The sequence below is a fragment of the Calonectris borealis genome, chromosome 1 (genome assembly GCF_964195595.1).
Source record: "Calonectris borealis chromosome 1, bCalBor7.hap1.2, whole genome shotgun sequence".
NCBI classification, from domain to species: domain Eukaryota; kingdom Metazoa; phylum Chordata; class Aves; order Procellariiformes; family Procellariidae; genus Calonectris; species Calonectris borealis.
This window is the reverse complement of record NC_134312.1, coordinates 219404818-219423776: the sequence shown is the minus strand read 5'-3', so window position 1 is coordinate 219423776 and position 18959 is coordinate 219404818. Positions and strand designations below refer to the sequence as shown.

Genomic DNA, 18959 nt, shown 5'->3' with positions numbered 1-18959 from the left:
AAACTGGATGGTAGCTAGTGTGTGATGGTTAGATGGGGACAATCTGGTTGGAGTTTAAAAACTTCAGTGCTAGCTCATCTGCGAGTCACTAGAAAGATAATTTTACCTCCCATTTTGTGATTCTCCTGCTTATTGTGTTTCTCTTTCTGTCAGCAAGCATTCTTTCCTCTCTATTTTTACTATTCTTTTCTATACGATAGTTTATGAAAACAGCGTTTGGAGATTTTCCAGCCTGAATCACCTTGCGATTTTATACCTTCTGCTGTTTAAAAAGAGAGACAGAACGAAACACGTAATGGAGAAATGCTGGTCCCTGTACCACATCCATAGTGAGCCCTTCGTATACCACATCCCGGTACAAAAGGCTGACCCGGCTCCTGAAGGAGAGGGATGCTGCTTTGCTGGTCTCAGGAGGCTGGAACCCATGGGGTTGTTCTGTGAAATCTTTGAGACATCCCTGCTTGGTTTTTCTGATTGCATCCGTCATCTCTGCATGCGGCGCGGGGAGCGGGAGCCCGGTTTGCAGAAAGGCAGGAGGTGGGCATTTAGGAGATGGTAGTGGCAATCCACCAGCAGAAACGACACAAAGCAGATTCCTGTAATATCTTACGAGCGAAACAGCAACCTGTGTATTAATTCAGTCTTATGCTCACAGCTTTTCACTGCTTGTGAAAAATATCTTAGTTTTATGGGCAAGGGGCTAAGCCTTATGCTGGAGGTGGCTGTTGGCAAGAAGTGGATTGGACCTCATCTGCTTGCTGGTCCATCTGCATCTTGAGGGGAGCTTTTACAGATGGTCCCCTTCCCAGAACTGCCTGGTACTTTGGTGCTGTCCCTGGGACAGGCAGCCCCAGGCCTGCCTGGTGTTGATGGCTATGGGTCCCTTGTTTACTGATGGCTACGGGTCCCCTGTTTGGGGTGGGATGAAGGTCGCTGATGGCTATGGGTCCCCTGTTTGGGGTGGGATGAGGTCGCAGATGGCTATGGGTCCCCTGTTTGGGGTGAGATGAGGTCGCAGATGGCTATGGGTCCCCTGTTCAGGGTGGGATGAAGGTCGCAGATGGCTACGGGTCCCCTGTTTGGGGTGGGATGAAGGTCGCAGGTGGCTATGGGTCCCCTGTTTGGGGTGGGATGAGGTCGCAGATGGCTATGGGTCCCCTGTTTGGGGTGGGATGAAGGAAAGCATTAGGATGCCAGCAGGAATTGGATCAAGCAAGGACCGCACAAGATACTTTGCACCATCGGTGTTGGGTCTGCCCAAGCAAAGCACTTGGGGTTGGAGTCAATTGAGTCAGCACTTGGGGTTGGCTCCTCGCTGGTGTTAAAGGGTTTTGAAAACGGGCCACCCACGTGGGATGGCTGCAAACTCAACCTGGGACGAGGAATGCTTCACCTGGGAGGAAGGCAGCGTCTCCCGTTGGGAAGTGTCCCTTTGCTTGTCAGCCAGAGGGAACAGGGACGGCTTTCCCTCGGCACTGACGGGTGGGGACAATGCAGCTCCTGCTCCAAACCTGGCCCGAGCCTGGGGGAAACTCCCGGTGAGAAAGACACTGCCTGGTTAGGCGGTGATTCAGCAAAGCGCTTGAGGCTGCTCCTTGAGCAGAATAAGGCTGAAAAGTGCCTTTAAGGGCTCATCATTTTCTTAAGGGCTTGGCAGAGGCAAGCCTTAAATTACGAAGCTGACCTGGAGGAGCAAGATGTTCAGAAATGCTGTTTAGTCACTTATTTCAGCTTAAATGATGCAAAACGAAGCATGATTGTGGAGAAGGAAATGCATTTTGTCATTTTTTCTGTTGCTTCAGTGCACATGGAGATAACCGAGAGCAAAATAAGGCTTGCAGGAATTTTTGCCGTTTACTTTATTGGGAAAAAAAATGAGGATGGGTTAGAGCCCATCCCATGAGATGCTTCCCATTCTCCATTTCTCTGGAAGCCACTGGGCTTTAAATCTTTCTGGGGCAAGGTGTGATGAGCAGAGAGCAGTTTGCAAAGCCCTGGGGACTCCACCTCAAGGACAGGAAGAGCTTTTCCATCCACAATCAGCAATAACAGGATAAAGCTGTGTACAGGATAAATACTCAGGCAAAGCACTGGGGACATTTCCAAACAATGAGGTCAATTACCCGAGAAGGGAGCAGGCTCCACTCGCTGGAGTTATTCAAAAGTGGGAAAGTCAAAGCACTGTGGGGAATGATCTTGGCTCTTGCACAGATGCGCGGGATGACATTGGGTTGCACCCTGCTCCTTGTACTCACAAAATGCTCCTTTGCGGGCATCAGACCTGTTCACAGTAATCAAGAGAGTAGGATTTAGCTCGCCTGAAGTCATTTCCATTGCTAATTTCTAGGCTTCTGTTGAAAACACCTGGGAGGATGTTCAGCTTCTGTTGCACATACTGGGAATTAATCCATTAAAGGTGATCTTCAAAGCAATTAAAACACTGGGCTTGTGACTTGTTTGTTTCTCTATGGTGCCGAAAAATAGTTTCAAGGATATTTTTTATTATTATTTTAAAGTTTCCACTTGCTTTTAGTATCTGCCCCGCTTCCTCTCTGGGGCTGTAAGAAGATGGAATCAGTAATGAGATGGTGATTGCAGAGGACAGCAATCTTGCTGCCTCCCACCATGACGTGGGAGTCCTGCTCGCTGCCGTAGCTTTATAGCTCTGATGTGGGGTGGCAGAGAGGGCTTAGTTTAATTGAAAAGACCAAAGAACTCTAGGGAAAAGAAATCATTTTGGTGGAAGTTTCCCACTAACTCCCACAAAAGGCTGGATTAGCTCTCAGGAGATCTTTCAGCAAGCAAGAGGAGGTTTCATATGTGCGATATGTCTGAGATATTCCAGTATGTAAACTAGGCAGGAATATGCTTCAAAAAGCAAGACCTCTATTGATACTCAAGAGCAAAACCACCTCCCTTCTTTGGGGTTCACCTTGGTCCAGCGCAGAGATATCATTGCAGCTCATTCCCTCTCCAGTTGTCTGCTGGCCTCCCAGCTCTCCAGCGTGTCGGTATTTCAGGTCCTTGAACTTGCCTTGCATGCTTGGACCCTCTCTACTGCCCTGAGTTTGCTGCTCCCCGACGTCTTTAGCTGCTTGCCTGACCCTGAGAGCAGCGTGCTGAGCTGGAGAGGCGATACTCCCACGAACAAGAGCTTTGCCTTTGTGTATGGAGGACCCCCTCGCATCCACGGAGCGACCTCTGCTCCTCACGTAACTTTTTAGGACAGCTAAAACAAATACACAGCTTGGGGCAACTCCCAGATAAGCACCAGAGAGTTCTCCCTCTGCAGTCCCCCGGTGCCTCTGTGCTGGAGCAGATATAAAGATTGTCCCGATTGTTTGTGAGCTGCTAAGAATTAACACCATTAATTTATGGCAGGCCCTTGCATTAATCCTCCCTGTTAATTCCTTATCTCTGCTTCAGCATATTGACTTTCAGAGCCCTCATCTGGGAAACTCATCATCTGTTTGTGTGGATGTTGCCCTTATGCACGCCCTTTGCTTGCGTGCTGCGAAGCCGGACGGAGAGCCCGGGGGGAGGCGGTGGTTCAGGGGGAGGAAAGGCATGAGCAGAAAGTGGGTTTGGGGTGTGCACGAAGGAGAAATCGCTCCAGGCTGGAGAGCTCCAGCCTCCCAGCTGGTGGGTGTCAGCATCCCGATTCCTTGGGAGCAGGGCAGCTGTCTTTGCTGAGCAGGCTGAAGATCTCTTTTTCTCAAGCAGTAAGGGTTCAGTCACAGGGGAATTTGGTGGAGTGTTTCTTGCCTGTAATCAAAAAATACATTTTTATGATTGAAACAAAAACGACATTGAAATTGCAACTGCAGCAAACAAATAAATTAACTTTTAATGACTTCCCAGCTACTTTCATATTTGTTTTAGCAGAAGCCCTGCCAGAAAGCTTCAGGGAAAGGAACCGAGGCCGTGTTTACTCGGGCCGTGTGTTTGTAACAACCCCTGTGATCAATCAGCGCTGCAGCCCTCAGCCCGTGGGCGGTGGGGGAAAGACATGCAGGTTTCGATCTTGCTCTCAGTCACCCCGGGACAGTCCACAGTGGAAGGCAGGAGATATAGACAGTCCTTACAGAGGTTCAGCTGAGGCTGCAAAACTATCGCAGAGCCACTTGCCTTTCCCCTAAGGCATCGTAAGACCCTGGCAGCTCTGAAGAAGAGGAGGTACCGCTGCAGAAGGCGGCAGATTTGTCCTCTGCATTAGCAGATGTTCAGGGTTGCTTGAGCACACCACCCAAGTGTTGATGTCAGAGATCAATTTCCTTGGGTCAAGATGCTTCGTTTAGAGTTTTCTTTACTGAGAGGGTGGTCAAACACTGGAACAGGCTTCCTAGAGAGGTGGTCTGTGTTTAAGCCTGTCAATATTTAAGAGGCATTTGGACAATGCCCTTAACTTTTGGTCAGCCTGAAGAGGTCAGGCAGTTGGACTAGGTGGTCGTTGTAGGTCCCTTCCAAATGAAAATATTCTTTTCTTTTCTTTTCTTTTCTTTTCTTTTCTTTTCTTTTCTTTTCTTTTTTCTTTTCTTTTTTCTTTTCTTTTCTTTTCTTTTCTTTTCTCTTTTCTTTTCTTTTTTCTTTTCTTTTCTTTTCTTTTCTTTTCTTTTCTTTTCTTTTCTTTTCTTTTCTTTTCTTTTCTTTTCTTTTCTTTCTTTTCTTTTCTTTTCTTTTCTTTTTCTTTTCTTTTCTTTTCTTTCTTTTCTTTTCTTTTCTTCCTTTTCTTTTCTTTTCTTTCTTTTCTTTTCTTTTCTTTTCTTTTCTTTTCTTTTCTTTTCTTTTCTTTTCTTTTCTTTTCTTTTCTTTTCTTCTTTTCTTTTCTTTTCTTTTCTTTTCTTTTCTTTTCTTTTCTTTTCTTTTCTTTTCTTCTTTTCTTTTCTTTTCTTTTCTTTTCTTTTCTTTTCTTTTCTTTTTTCTTTTCTTTTCTCTTTTCTTTTCTTTTCTTTTCTTTTCTTTTCTTTTCTTTTCTTTTCTTTTCTTTTCTTTTCTTTTCTTTTCTTTTCTTTTCTCTTTTCTTTTCTTTTCTTTCTTTTCTTTTCTTTTCTTTCTTTTCTTTTCTTTTCTCTTTTCTTTTCTTTTCTTTTCTTTTCTTTTCTTTTCTTTTCTTTTCTTTTCTTTTCTTTTCTTTTCTTTTCTTTCTTTTCTTTTCTTTTCTTCTATTCTATTCTGCTGATGCTGACGCCTCCAACAGTTTCCCATTGCGCTACCACCGACCCTTTATACGCTGCCTGCCTGCACATGTGTTCACAGCAGTTCCCAGTCTCAACTGCATGGGCTTCAGCAGAAATTAAGTGTGACTGACCTTAGCAGCAAATCAAAAGGATTAACAGATACGGAGGTGAGCTCTGCAGGGATGGGACGTGTCCAGAGAGGAGTTGCTCTCTTCCGAGGTCACTTCAAGGCTGGACTTGCTTTGCACTGGCAACCCTACTTTTTCACTTCATCCTTTGCAACAACTAACTTCTGCCATTGATTCACCCATCCCGTGGCTGATTGCTGAGGCAGGTGGGATGAGGGTCGCCAGCTTCCCTCTCTCACCCTGGACAACTTAAATAAGAGATCTCTCATTAGATGGCTGCTGTTAGCTGAGATGAAATCTATTTTATTTACAACAAACCTCAGTGTTCAGGTGTTTAATTTTTGCAAAGTCCTGATGCTTCATCCTGACTTTTTAATGTCCAAATGGTCACGCAATCAAGCCCTGAAATGATAAACCCTGAAAGCACACATTCTGCCCTTTTGTAAATGAAATGTTCAGGAGAGCTCACCACTCCTAAAGAATTAATTCTGCACAAAAATTGAAGGAAAATTCAAAGCTTTGCCACTTCCCGTGGATTAATATTTTGCCGTACACCTCCTCTATATGCAACAGGTTTCCCCTTTTCCTTTCAGATTTTCCTCTGGTCCTGTTGAGGAACCTGCGTCATCCCGTCTACCTGCTGGTGGTGTTGGCTCAGGTCAACCTCTCTGCCATGGTTGCTGGTTTAGCAACGTTCATGGGGAAGTTCCTGGAGAGACAGTTCTCCCTCACGGCGTCCGTGGCCAACATGATCATCGGTAAGTGCTGCTATCAAGTGCTTGCCAGATTTTGAGCACCTCTTAGAAAATAATCTAGAGATTGCTAAGAAGCACCTTTCCCTCTGGAGCTGCCAGTCTCCTTCCATCACCTACAGACAGACGTGGCAAGAGGTCCATGCCCATGTGATTTCTCAGCTACTGTCTACCTTCCTCCCTTTACATTGCAGCCTGAGCTTGCTAGAATAAAATCTCCTAAGACCTGTTTGTTATCTAAAGCTGTTCACTATAATCATGGAGAGGAAACCAACTCATTGCATTAAGGGAGCAAAGAAACATCAGGTATGAATTGTGCACGTTTCTGTAGCATGGATTACTTTACATCAATTATTGGGTTAAGGGTCTTTAAAAAAGCAGACGGCAAATAAAATAAAAAACTTCAGTAATGTATGCATGCATTTGGAAGACACTTTGCAGCAAGAGGCCAGTCAGGCTGGTGTAATAATCATGCTTAAACTCTTCAAAACGTTTGCTATAGTTAGACTAACTCCTTGTGACGGTTGGTATCATTAAGAAGGAAAGGAATAAATGTTAAGCAGGATATGTGCTCATGAGATTAGACTGCTTTTGCTTGGATTGTAATATCCAGAATGGCCTGTCCGGGGCTGAGGTCTCCCTGTGCGAGCTTGTCATGGTAATAAAAATATGAAGAATAAAGCCCTACTCTTACAATCATTGGAGAGTTCAGAGAGCTAGACACAGAAGTATTTTAAATATATTTTTGAGCAAACGGCATGCATCCTCAGGGAAAGTCTTCTGAAGTCTGCAACAAATAAATCAGAAGAACGTGAGCAGAGCAGGCTGGTAAAGCCCAGCAACCCAGGCTAAATACAGGCAGAAAGGTTAAATGCTGAAGCAGTGGTGTCCTCCCCTGATGTGCCCTGCTGAGCTGTTCCCAGGCTTGATTTACCCGCTCTATTAAAGACGTGCACCGTATTTCTGCTTCCCAGCTTTTGTTCCCAGCTACTGAATCTTGCTTTGACTTTTTCTGTTAGATCAAAAAGCTTTCTGTAGTTGGAAAATCCTTCCTTGTGGGGGTATTTATGGGCTGAAAGCAACCTCCCTGTTGATTCCTTGTTGAATTAAACAGATTGCACTGCTTTGGTATCCCATTGTAAGGTGGGTTTTCCAAAACTCCAAGCCTGTCATGGAATCCTTCACAGTTTTGTAATGATGACAACAGAAGTGGGCACATTACTGCATTATGCGGAAATTAAATATCCTCTCCAGGTTTCATTGATATTTTCTCCTGTCTACACTGAAAAGCCACATTTGCTGGATTAAGCATAACTTTTCACTGGTCCTTACATCCTCCATGCATGGATCCATAAGACAGCCAGTTTGCTGTGGGGTCCCGCTGTTTTTTGCAAAACTGCTCTTTCTTAGCATTATTCCACCAGTCCCTGCAAAAACCTTGGTCCCCTCCAGATCACCGATGCTGAAAAATAATCAGCATTGGGCCTTCGCTGTAATGAAGGGACTGATAGGGCTCAGAGGATGGAAAACAAGGACCGGCTTCTCCCCAGGTGCTGTGAACATCCCTGGGGCGATGGTCGGGATCGTGGTGGGTGGTGCCATCCTGAAGCGCTTCCAGATGTCCCTGAGGCAGTGCAGCGCCATGTGCGTCCTCGGCATGTTCCTCTGCCTGCTCGTGGCTTTTCCCCTCCTCTTCCTCGGCTGCCCCACGCAGAAGGTCGCAGGCGTTACCTACAGCGAGAGGTACCAACAGCCCCAGCGAGGCTGGGCATGGGTGGGTCATTCCCAGGGCTGTGGGTACCCCCCATTCCCAGCTGCACTCCTTGGGGTGGAGGTGGAATTTCAGCAGAATATCTAGAAATGGGTTTGTTCCCTCTTGAGAAACAGTTAATGGTGATAAAATAAGGCTAGAAATTAATGCTTTTGTGAATAAACACTCAATCTGCTGCGTCCTTGTTCCTTCTAACTTCAGTTACTGGTGGTGAAACCCGAAGTGAGCGCATTTTTGGCACAAACAGCACAAGATTAAAATCTCATCTTGGAAAGTGCGGCGCGTTACTCACAGGCAAATAATTTGGGCAGGGGCCAGCCCTGGGATCACACCTTCAAAGCCGTGGCTGCTTCCCTACACAGCTAAACGCGGGCAGGACCTCGTCTTCCCTCAAGGCTTGATCCGAGTTGCTGTAAATTCACATGCTCAGCATCCTGCGGTCTCGGTGGAAGCCGGTCCAAGCCCTCAGAGGGAAGCTCACCACCTCCCACAGCGTGGTGTTGCACTACCCCAAGACCCTGCGTTTGGGGCCAAATATGGAGGAACGGGGTGACTCCCTTGATCATTTGTGGCCAGGATGCTTTGCCCAGGCAGAGCAAAGACTTGGGGGGTTATAGTGGAATTTCTGTGGGTCCTCACTTACATATCAGGAAGGTTTTGTTAAGCAATCAAGTGTTTCTTTACTAATCTCAATATACCTGCAGTATATTTTCTATATAAGTTGCATATTAATGATGCTTAATACCACGCATTAATATTTTCTTCCTGACGTAGCTCTGAATTTGGACACCACGCCTTGGAGTGTAACCTCCAGTGTAACTGCCCCGAGAAAGCCTATAACCCCATCTGCGGCTCTAACGCTATTGAATACATCTCACCCTGTTCCGCCGGCTGCAGAGTCGTAACCATCGATGCAGGCATCAACTCGGTCCTGGTGAGTCATTCCCGCTGCGCTCGTGTCCTAGCTTGGGATGGCTAATGAGGGATGACCAATGCAGCGCTCAAGTTTGGCAATTAGGTTTTCTGATGTTCGTTAATGTTGGACAAGCTCTCTGTGACCTTGTGGGGTTAGCTGGGGAAGGTTGAGAACGTCCCCGGAAAATCCATTGTAGGTGGTGTCTCTTAGCACTCTCCGGCATAACACAGGCCTTTCCAGTACAGGTCCTTGGCCAAAGCAGCAGGCAGAAATCTTTTAGGTATCCAGCCTTTTCGGATGTCAAGGTGTCCTTCCCCATCCACTGCTCCTCCCCAGGTCAGGTTTTGCTCCACAAACCCTAGCTTCAATATCTTCCAGCGGCTTGAGTGGACTTTTTTGCACGGAAGATGCAAAGATCTTCTGCTTTCCCTTCCCACCTAAATGGTGACCAACAAGGTCACCTTTCTTAGCTGTGTTTCCTGTGGTGGGACAGGAGGACGTGCAGTATGGGAAGGGCTAATCACAGCACCTAGCATGACCCCAAGTCCATGGATGCCTCTTGTACTCAAGGAGTGGATGGAGTGAGTCAGCCCGCCTCCACCAGGCTCCTGCTGTGAATTGCCCCATCGGTGTTCCTTGAATAGGGACCTGCCACAAACCAATTTAGGCATCACATGACTGAAGTTCTCTGAAACTGGATAGAGTCTGAGTGTTTCCATTTTTCCAGGGTTGTGAAGGCAAAATATCAACGCAGGTGGCACGCATTTTCACATACCTCCATGTCTTGCAGCAGGTACCACCCAGGCTGCTCACCCAATAGTATTTGCTTGGGCTTGACCTAAAACACTGCTCAAAGCCTAGAATGAAGAATTCATTTATTTATTTTTGCTGAAACAAAATGCAAAACTGCACTTGGTCCAAACTGCCCTCCTGCAGAATGGGGGGAAATACCAGCTGAAACCACTCAATGACACCTACAGTTGCAGAAGCAGCCTGGGGGGGTTCCATCATATAACTTGCTTTAGTTATGTTACATCTGTAGTTCATATATAGGGATGAAGAGAGGGAAGGTAGATCTTGCTTTTGGGGACTCGGGGAGCAACTCTGCATGCTGTGGGCAAGGCAAGCCTGGGGGACCATTGCCCCCGTACACATAGCGCGGACATTTAGCAGACCTTCACTGAATGCTCTGGGAGGGCCTCGTTAGAGCAATGTTTTAACCTGCAGATTTGCAGGTTAAAAAGTCATGATCTAGTTGCAATGTGCAACCTCTCCATAAGTACCGGTTGTCAAGCCAAGTGTCTGTGCGAGGGGATAATTTAGGGGGAGGGTCCCGATGCGGGGGCTAGAGGAATGGGGTTTGCTCGTGGCTTTCCCTTCATTTGCAGACCCGGCTGGGTTATTTCGCTGCCATGTGCTTCTCTCTCCTCTGCTGCTTCCTGCCTGTCACCAAAACCCCAACAGGGCTGAGTTTTCACAGTGCCGATAGTCTGTTGGCTCTCCAGGCAATGCAGTTCAACAAATAAATAGTAAGAGAATCTTGGCCAATTCAAAACCCTAGCTGAAGAATGTCAGCAATCCATACAGGATGAGTAGTTTTCCATTGTGTTCTTGGCACAGGATATAATGGCAGCATGAGACTGTCTGGGCACTTTTTAGCAGCCTTTTGTTAATTAACAACACTTCATTTTAATAACAATTATGTTTTCTGCCAGAGCTTAGTCCCAAATGTGCTTTTCTGCATCCCGGTGCCTGCCTTTTGTACGGCAGATCCTTTTCAACTGCTTCTTCCTCCTCAAAGATGCCTCCAGCCCTTTGACATCCTGGGCTCCTGAACAGTGACCCACTCCTGCATTCATTATAGGTATTATTATGTGCAGCCACATGCTACAACAAGATCAGGGCTCCCTTGACGGTGACATGCAAACGCTACTTAGTAAAGCCAGCATTAGCTCTTCCTTTAGCGCTGAGATAACTTCCTGAAGCTTCTTTCCACCTATTGATGCATCTCGACCCAATTTAAGTTGTGCGAGAGCTTCTTCCGCGCAGGGATTTTATCTCAGTATGTCGTTATAAACGCCGAGCCGTGTGCCAGCATGCAGTAGCTGGAGCACGTTGCGTTTCCCTGGGACAGGGGGGTGCATGGCACACAGTGATGTGGCTGCGGACGCTGAGCTCTGCTGCTTTCTTATGCTGGACCAGGAGCTGAGCTCAGGTGTCCACAGAGCAACCTCTCCGGTTTTGGGTATTACCTGTTGCAGGAAAGGAAAAATGAGATTATTTCATTTTATGGCATTCCTCCAGGTCCTGCTTTCTCTGCTACATTACTTTTCTCACTATTTTTGTTGTCCGAAAAGCGGATTCGTGCCCGGCATGCAAGTAACCAGTTCCACACGCTCAGGAGAGAAATTGTTTTATTCAGGCCTGGGTGCTCGGTGGACTTGCCACAAATCAAGCACCCCTGGTCTAATCACCTTTCTGTTTAGATCCATGCTTCTCGTACCTATTTTAAGTTTCTCTTTTACATATTCCTTAAATTTCCAAGAACTAATTATAATATTACATCATCCTAGACACATGCGCACTAAAACCTTTAGGGTCTCCTTGAGGGTCTCGGGTGGTCTCTGGTGGTCGGCAGGGTAGTGAACTCTTCCTGAACCTGTTCCTTTCTTTCCTTCTAAGGTCGAGGTTTGTCTCCGAGCCCCGGCTGGACCACGTTTGTTGATGGTTCTAACTTCAAGGTTAATCGTTACTAGGGTCTAACAATGCTACACACCTGCAAACACAACACCTCCTGGTTACCTAACTCCTAAGCAACAAGTCTTCATTGTTTAGAATTAAAAGCGAGCAGCATGGAATAGTAGATATTGTACCTACGACATCATTTCCAGCAGCTCTTTGCCAGTGCAGGGACCTGTTGCCTACTGCTTTCCATGTCCCAAACACCTGGGTTTCTAGAAACACCCCCAGCGTGCAGGAAAACCTGCAATTTTGTGCTCAGCTTTGCTGCAACCCTTCCAGAGGAGGCTTGCACAGTGCAAGCTTGGCTTTAACACTCTCACTTGAAAGCTCTTCTACACTGAAAGCGATTTTGCTCTTTGCATCGCCCGATGTCCCCAAATTTCATGGGCAAACAGCAGGAGCCTGCAAACTTTGCCCAAGAGCAGGACCTTGCAGTGAGAACCTTTTAGCGCTTTGCTATTTGTTCGGGTCCAGCGTGACCTGTTGACGTGAGGTGGCCATGGGGGCTCCCCTGCGGCTGCAGGAATCTCCATGCCACGGGGCTCCGGGGTTTCTGAGCCCTGCTCTCATCGTGCATGGCCACGGGTGGCAGCAGGGACATTCCTCTGCTGCCAGCTGGGTCAGATCCGAGCTGGTCAGCACACACCCCAAAATTTAGGGCACCGGAAGGTCCCAGCTGGGGTAAAAAAAGAAGAAATAAGACAGCATCAGGCAGAGTTTGATGTGAGCAGCTTTCTCTCTTAAGAAAACAATTGCTAAATGGTACAGTTGGGGATGTTTGACACACAGCCCTGAAAAACTCGGGGCTGGCCGGGTGCCATCCAGCTGCCCGTCCCTGCCTGGAAACCATAGCCCCGGTTTCAGGGCTGCTCTCGGTTATTCTCCTCTCCCCGCTTCGCCGGGTGGTTTTTCCCAGCCCTGGCGCTGCGTCAGCCTCGTGGCACTGCTGCCCAGACGATGCATCTCACGGGGACGGGCCACCGGTGGCTTTGTGGCGTGTCCCGGCTGCTCAGAGGTTTTTGCAGCCTGGGTCATGCTCCCTGCTCTAAAAATTCTCCGAGGTTTCAAATGAAAGGGGCAGAGCATGGTCTTGTGCCTCCATCGCGTGCATCTCCAGCCCTTTGTCTCCATTTGGCTTTGTGCGAGTCCCCTAAATATCGTGACTCCAGTTCTCTGTAAAAGGCGGCAGTTGCACAGACCGAATGAGTTTTAATTTGTCTAATTGCATTTTTGTTAACTGCTTTGGCCCAAATTCATCTCAGCTATCATAGGCACTTATCTGTGGTGGGTCCTCTGGAGAGGCACCTCTCCCTCCATGACTGCAGAAACCCAGATGATGAGTTTGGTTTAGTTCGTTTCAGATAAATCCCAGCCTTAATTTAAAATATTAAATCCTCTTTCCTAGAGGTGGGAGGAGAGATTGTGTCCCCTTTCATCCCAAATCTCCCCCCGCGCTCTCAGCAGGGAGCAGTTCCTTGTGAGGTCTCATTTACGGGCATCGGCCGTGCCACTTCCCCAGGCAGTGATGTGGGAACGGGGATTTGGGAGACCCTGGGCTGCTCCTGCCTCTGGATCACCCTTCTGCAAACTGCCGTCCTGCTGTGAATCTGTCCCCCTCTGGCAACAGTAAGATCATGCTCATTTTATTTAAAGGTCTTTTCCGAAAAAAATGAGGTTTCTTGTTTAAAAAAAAAGAGAATTGTGACTAAAATCTGGAGAAAAAGAAAAAAATCCATATCCCTCGCCCCCGGGCATCCTTCCTTTGCTAACGCTGTGCTGGTTATTTATGATCCTCTCTCAAAGGTGAGGTTTTGCATTTTCCCCTAGCAAGTGTTTTCTGATTTTATACTACGTTCTCCCCTGAGCTTGGGCTCTGGCTTTGATTGCCAGCTCTGCTCTACAGGTAGCCCCTGGATGAAGGGTCTCACAGCAGGAGACAAGCTGGGTAGAGGCGATGGAGCCCAGGCTGCTCCCCTGGAGGTTTCCTCCAAAAGATACAACGCAGACCAGTAAGCTCACATCAGGCTTGAATGTTTTATCAGCTGTGGGTGAGATTTTTCCATGCCAAGAGTCCAGATTTATGCAGGATGCCAAAGCGTTCAGCTGGCAAATGATGACATTGAAATAAACCTGTGCGTAAGCATCTTCTGTGCACAACAGGCGTGAAACACAGGACTGGAAGCACGAGCGTGGAAGGGTTGCTGCAGGGGGTAGGGAGGCATTGCTGGGGTTCACATGAACAAGGCAAGGACACGTCTGGGTTGGGAGCACTTCCAGGGGCCTCTGGAAGCACAGGGAGATGAACCAAGGTACTGCTCTGGTCCCCCATCAGCTGTGCGTGCTTACCCCTGTGCCATCCTAGTGATGCCCGTGGGACCTGGTGGGACTGGGACCTCCTTTCAGAGATGGCAGCATGTTGGGGACTGGAAGTGGGGATGGGAAAACGTGTTTCCTCATCCGCTCAGTCTGTTATCCCCAGCCAGCTTCATTGTATGTGTTCCTTTTTCTTTTTTTCCCCCTGCTCCCTGAAGTGTTGAGTGCTGATTACTGCTAATTATTTACAGACAAAACCTAAACACCCTCCCTCCCTACGACAGCTGGCAGCTATCCCTGGTATCTCCATAGCCTTGAGCAAATGAGCAGCCTCTGGGTTTTCTCTCCTCTTTGCAGAACTACACCAACTGCAGCTGCATCTCTGAAAACGGGCTCGCAGGGTCTGCCAGACCCGGGACCTGCGGCACCGGCTGCTCCCACCTCTTCCTACCCTTTGTGGTCCTGTCCTGCCTGGCGGGGATCCTCGCCAGCACGTCCCACACGCCGTCCTTCATGCTCATCCTCAGGTGAGCAGACTGGGTTGGCCATGGTCTAAGTGCAGCCACTCCTTTAAGCACGGCAAAAAAGGCTTCCAGAGGTTGCGTTTGGAAAACCAAGGGGTTCTTGAATTGCGGAGGAAGGTTTTCTCCAGTTGAGGGACTGGAGGGTTAAATCAGCCCTATACTGCACCTCGTGCCCAGTTCCTCCCACTGCTTTTACATGGTTTTTGCATGTGTTGATGCAGGGAATGGGGAACGGGGCTTTCCTGCTCCTGTCATCTGGCAGTGCACGTGGTTGTCCATCTCCTAGGCTATGTCTGTCTCGGGAGCAGGCTGTGCTTTACTAGCAAAGACCTGGCATGTCTGGGCAGGACAGAAACATCGAGCATCTCCAGCCTCAAATGTTGAAGCAGGAGAGACCTTCAGGACTTGCTCTTGAAGACCCTGCACTAACAGAGCTCCTGCTGCCCTAAGACTACAAAGGCTCTTCCAAGGTCTCTTCAGCTGTTGCTGCTGAACGCCCTTGGAGTTAAACAGCAAGTGGAGATTTCAGGCTGCTGGAGGCTTTATCATGGAGCCACCAGTGCTGCATGGCCAATTGTTCTCGCAGGCAACGTGGTGTTCACCAACAGGCTCAGGCGAGGAGCAGCCGGTGGGTGAGCGGGTGTCACGCCATGCCAGGCCCCCACGGCACCTACACCCACCGACGGGCCCTTGGAGCTCGCAGGAACCCCACATTACCCTCAGCACCCCCCATTCCTGGTCTCAGCACAACCTTCAGATCCGGCAGCCACCCTGTTCCTTCTCCCCACCCACGGCTGATACCTCAGTAATGAGATGTACCATTAACTTAGCATTAATTTAGCATGGCAGTACTTTGGCACTTTTTAATGCAGCTCCATGTTAGTTAAGAAGTTTAATCACCTTCCTTCCTTCTGATGGATCTCGCTTGAATACAGCCTCCCTTCCTAGTGCAGAGAAGCAATTAGGACTCCAGAATCCTGCACCCTTGGAAAGGTGCCTACGGGGCAGGCGGCGGCCGGAGGGAGCCAGCCTCGGCACGAGCCCCAGGCCGGTGGGGCTGGAGCCTGGGACAGCCTGGGCAGGAGAGGCTGAGGCTGGGGCTGTGCTGGGGGACAGGGGAAAGCCGTGGGGGAATCTCTGTATTAGTCTATAAATGATATTTCCAAGCACATTTCTGTGGTCGAAGGACTCCAAGCAGTTGCTTTTTAGGGAAAAGCTGTGGTTAAAACCTGGTTTTACCTCCACCCCCAGGCATTATTAAATCACCTTTTATGCCATGAGTGAGCTATGCGTACGCCAGGCATCCAGAGAGGAAAGGGAAGCTGAGTCCCCGGAGGTGCGATGACCCTGGGGGGGTCCTCTGCCACCCTTGTGTGACCCCAGCAGGAAACACAGCCTGAAATATTTATTTCAGGAAACTGGGGTACCACCAAAATATGCACTGGGGCATCCCACCTCAAAAAAAGCCACTTCCTCAACGGGTAAATCACTTTTCTCTTTCAGTTACAAAAAGCGTCCCTTGTATTGCTTGTGTTTGGCAGAGGCAGCGGCTGCATTGGTTTCTGTTTGTGTGTTACTCACACGGATTCTTCAAATTAAAAGCAAAAATACTTTGCTGAGTTCCACCGTGCCTCTTACAGAGTTTGGTAGGTTTTTCAGGCCAAGAAAAGGCTGTGGTAAGCTTCTAGCTTCCTCATGAATGAAACATCATTTTTGCTGACGTAAATGGGAACTGCCTGGGGTCCTTGGTGGTTGGGCTGAAGGAAGACTTTTTGGGTAAGGCTTCATGTGGTGCCAGGGAGGGAAACATCCATCTTTGCGTAAATGCCAGAGGGCACGCTTTCCATTTTGTTTTTCAGGAGCATCCAGCCTGAAGACAAATCGTTTGCGGTTGGGATACAGTTCATGCTGCTGAGAGTTTTAGGTAAATTAAAACGTGTTGAAATGCCGTCCTGGAAAATCATGGCAGCTCTTGGGGATTTGTGGGGATTTCATCCCTGAGCAGCCCCAGGGCTGCAGAAGTGCTGTTCATTCAGAGTTTCAGACTGACCAAAGCCTGTCCTAAGCCAGGGAAAGATGTTGCCTTGCCGGGTCTGGGGTCTGCACATGGTGGGGAGGGGAAGAGGCATCTCCATGGGGCTACATCTACACGGCTAAATAAAAGAGGGCAGGGAATAAGTTTAGGTCCAGGAGGACAACCCTTGGCTGTGTGCGGGTGCTGCCATGTTTGCCTCCAGCATACCAGGGTGGCTGCAAACCATGTCCTGTGATCCCACTAGTTTTTTTTCTTATGATGGAAATTAATTTTCCCCTGGAGGCCCCCAGAACGTGCCACTGCAGTCGTGGGAAGGAGTGCAGTGCATGAAGGAGGTGAGCAATGGGATGAGCAATGGTTCCTTATCAAAGAGCAATGAGAAAGAAGGACCTTCTTGCATCTTGTTGGGGTGCAAACACACAACCAGCCCTTGGCGTGCTGTTCAGAACCAGTGGCTTCATGGCCACAGCACAGAAAACCACCCCCAACCACTTTCCACCCTAAGACATGGGAAAGTAACCAGGGTTGGGTCTGTCCCGGCAGAGGTGCTCCCATAACATAAGAAAGCCCCCTCTGACCCTCTGCTTCCAGCGTGGATGCCGGGACCTGTTCTGTACGGCAGCGCCATCGACACGACCTGCATCCTCTGGGAGAAGAAGTGCGACAGGAAGGCAGCCTGCAGATACTACGACAATAACCTCTTCAGGCAGAGGTAGGGATGGGCGGCCAGGGTAAGGGCTGGGGGTGCAGGGGGAAACCCAGAGGGATCGTGGCATCAGGCCACCTCCAACGTGGGATAAGTTGCTGTATATGCCACGGTGAGCAAAGAGGGACACTCGCATCCCCCTGGCCAGTGCTAACTCCCAGCAGTGCTCAGGAATGGTTTGGAGGGAAGTCATTGGCACAAGCCAAAACCATGCCAAGGACCATGCTTGATGCTATAGATCACTTCCAGAAGCACTCCCTGCATTATAGTGAGAACAATCGTTCGCTGGAACAACCTCCACAGGGACGTGGTAGAGTCCCCATTGCTGGAGGTTTTCACCATGCAAGTGGACAAGGTGCTAGGTAATCTCATCTAGGCTCCCTCTCCCATGAAAGGTTGGACGAGATGATCTTCTGAGGTCCCTTCCAACCTGGGCTGCTCTATGATGCTATGATTCCTTATTTCACGAGCACAGACACAAGCGCCTGTCCTGACACCTCCTCCGTGGAGGTAATGCAGCAGCAGGGGTGACCCCAGCCTTAAAACTGCCTGTGAGGTGGTGCAGAGTCCATGCAGGGTGCCTCGCACCCTGGGGTTCATCTTCCAATGGAACAGCCCAGCTGAGGACACCAAATCCAGACTGTGCACGGTGGGGAGGCTGGAAGAGAGCTGTAGGTGGTCTTCCACCCCTGTTGTAAATTCGTTGACTCCCTGCCCAGTAGCTGCAGCAAGTCCTATTCACCTTCAACCCCAAGACATGTTTTTATATGCCTCCTTTTTACCAGGAGATATGATCTGTTAATGTAACACCAAAGAGAAGTAGCTCTTCCTAGCTCTTCCTAGCTCCTGCTCCTCTTTCTGCCACCCTTCTCGGGAGCCAGGCTTGCAGCTGTTTCTTGCCCACTGCTGAATGTGCCCAAGAAGCCCATCCCCATGTTCAGTATCTGCTGGATGCCTGGGGACATTGGATGTCGGTGCTTGGTGCCCTGATTTATTGTGTTTCCACACCCCAGGTATCTTGGTCTCCAGTTTTTCTTTGAGGTGGGCGCTTTCCTGTGCTTCGTGATGGTGTATGTGATTCTCAGACGGCAGGAGAGGGAAGCCGGTAACGCAGCAGAGACAAAGGCAGACCCAGAGAAGGAGAAACTGGCAGGAAACTCCATAAAGAGCCCAGAATCCAAAGTGTGACGCCAAAAATGTGAATTGCGATCCGTGTCCAGGGAGGTGAAGCCATGTGAATCACCCCACACTTGAACTGTGAAGGATGGATGCTTGGAGAGATAGACGATGGGGCTGCTTCCTAATCTTCTGGGTGGGATGTCCTACTTCTGTACTGCCGTGGGAGTCTGTCCATACGCTGTTCTACGCCTGCCGCCTCCACCTCAATGGTGCAGCTTGCTCCTTCACGTGGATTAGTCCACGCACATTAATCTTTGGACACTGCAGTCTTCTGGATTTATGTCCTCCAAAGCGTTTGTTCCTGCTGACAGTGTTGGTGATGCCAGCACTGAGCATTAAGCATATAGCTAAAGGGTTTTTTGGTTTTTTTTTTAATAAATAATTTTAAAGAAATGGTTTTGTACTGAACCCATCCATCTCCATGAATGATGGTCTGTCCTTGCCCCCAAAATGTCAGTTGTGCTTGTTCCTTTTGCTGTCGTGGTGTTAGATGGTCTCTCTTCCTTGAAGGTTTCATCCAGCTCCAGCTGACATTGATGAGAGTTTTGTCCCAGGCTGTGGACCGTTGAAGGACCAACTCGCATGCTTCACCCAGCTGCTGTGTAGCTGCTGCTTTGGCGGCGAGGGGCAGGGATGAGGGCACTGGGGAGGGGAGGACATCAAAAGGAACCGCAGGTCCAGCCCAGGAGAGAAACTCCAATAGCTGCAGACTTGTC

General features: G+C 48.7%; 1 protein-coding gene across 1 annotated transcript in view; it reads left to right on the top strand.

Moving 5' to 3' along the window:
• The window catches only part of SLCO2B1 (solute carrier organic anion transporter family member 2B1), a 47037-nt gene extending 28386 nt beyond the window's left edge, over positions 1-18651 (top strand). Inside the window, exons 8-14 of the mRNA XM_075140454.1 lie at positions 5899-6063; positions 7608-7800; positions 8603-8762; positions 14157-14326; positions 16183-16247; positions 16950-17070; positions 18078-18651. Coding sequence (XP_074996555.1) covers positions 5899-6063; positions 7608-7800; positions 8603-8762; positions 14157-14326; positions 16183-16247; positions 16950-17070; positions 18078-18252 — 1049 coding nt within the window. The 3' untranslated portion in view covers positions 18253-18651. The remainder of the gene's footprint in view (positions 1-5898; positions 6064-7607; positions 7801-8602; positions 8763-14156; positions 14327-16182; positions 16248-16949; positions 17071-18077) is intronic.
• The last annotated feature ends 308 nt before the right edge of the window (positions 18652-18959 follow it).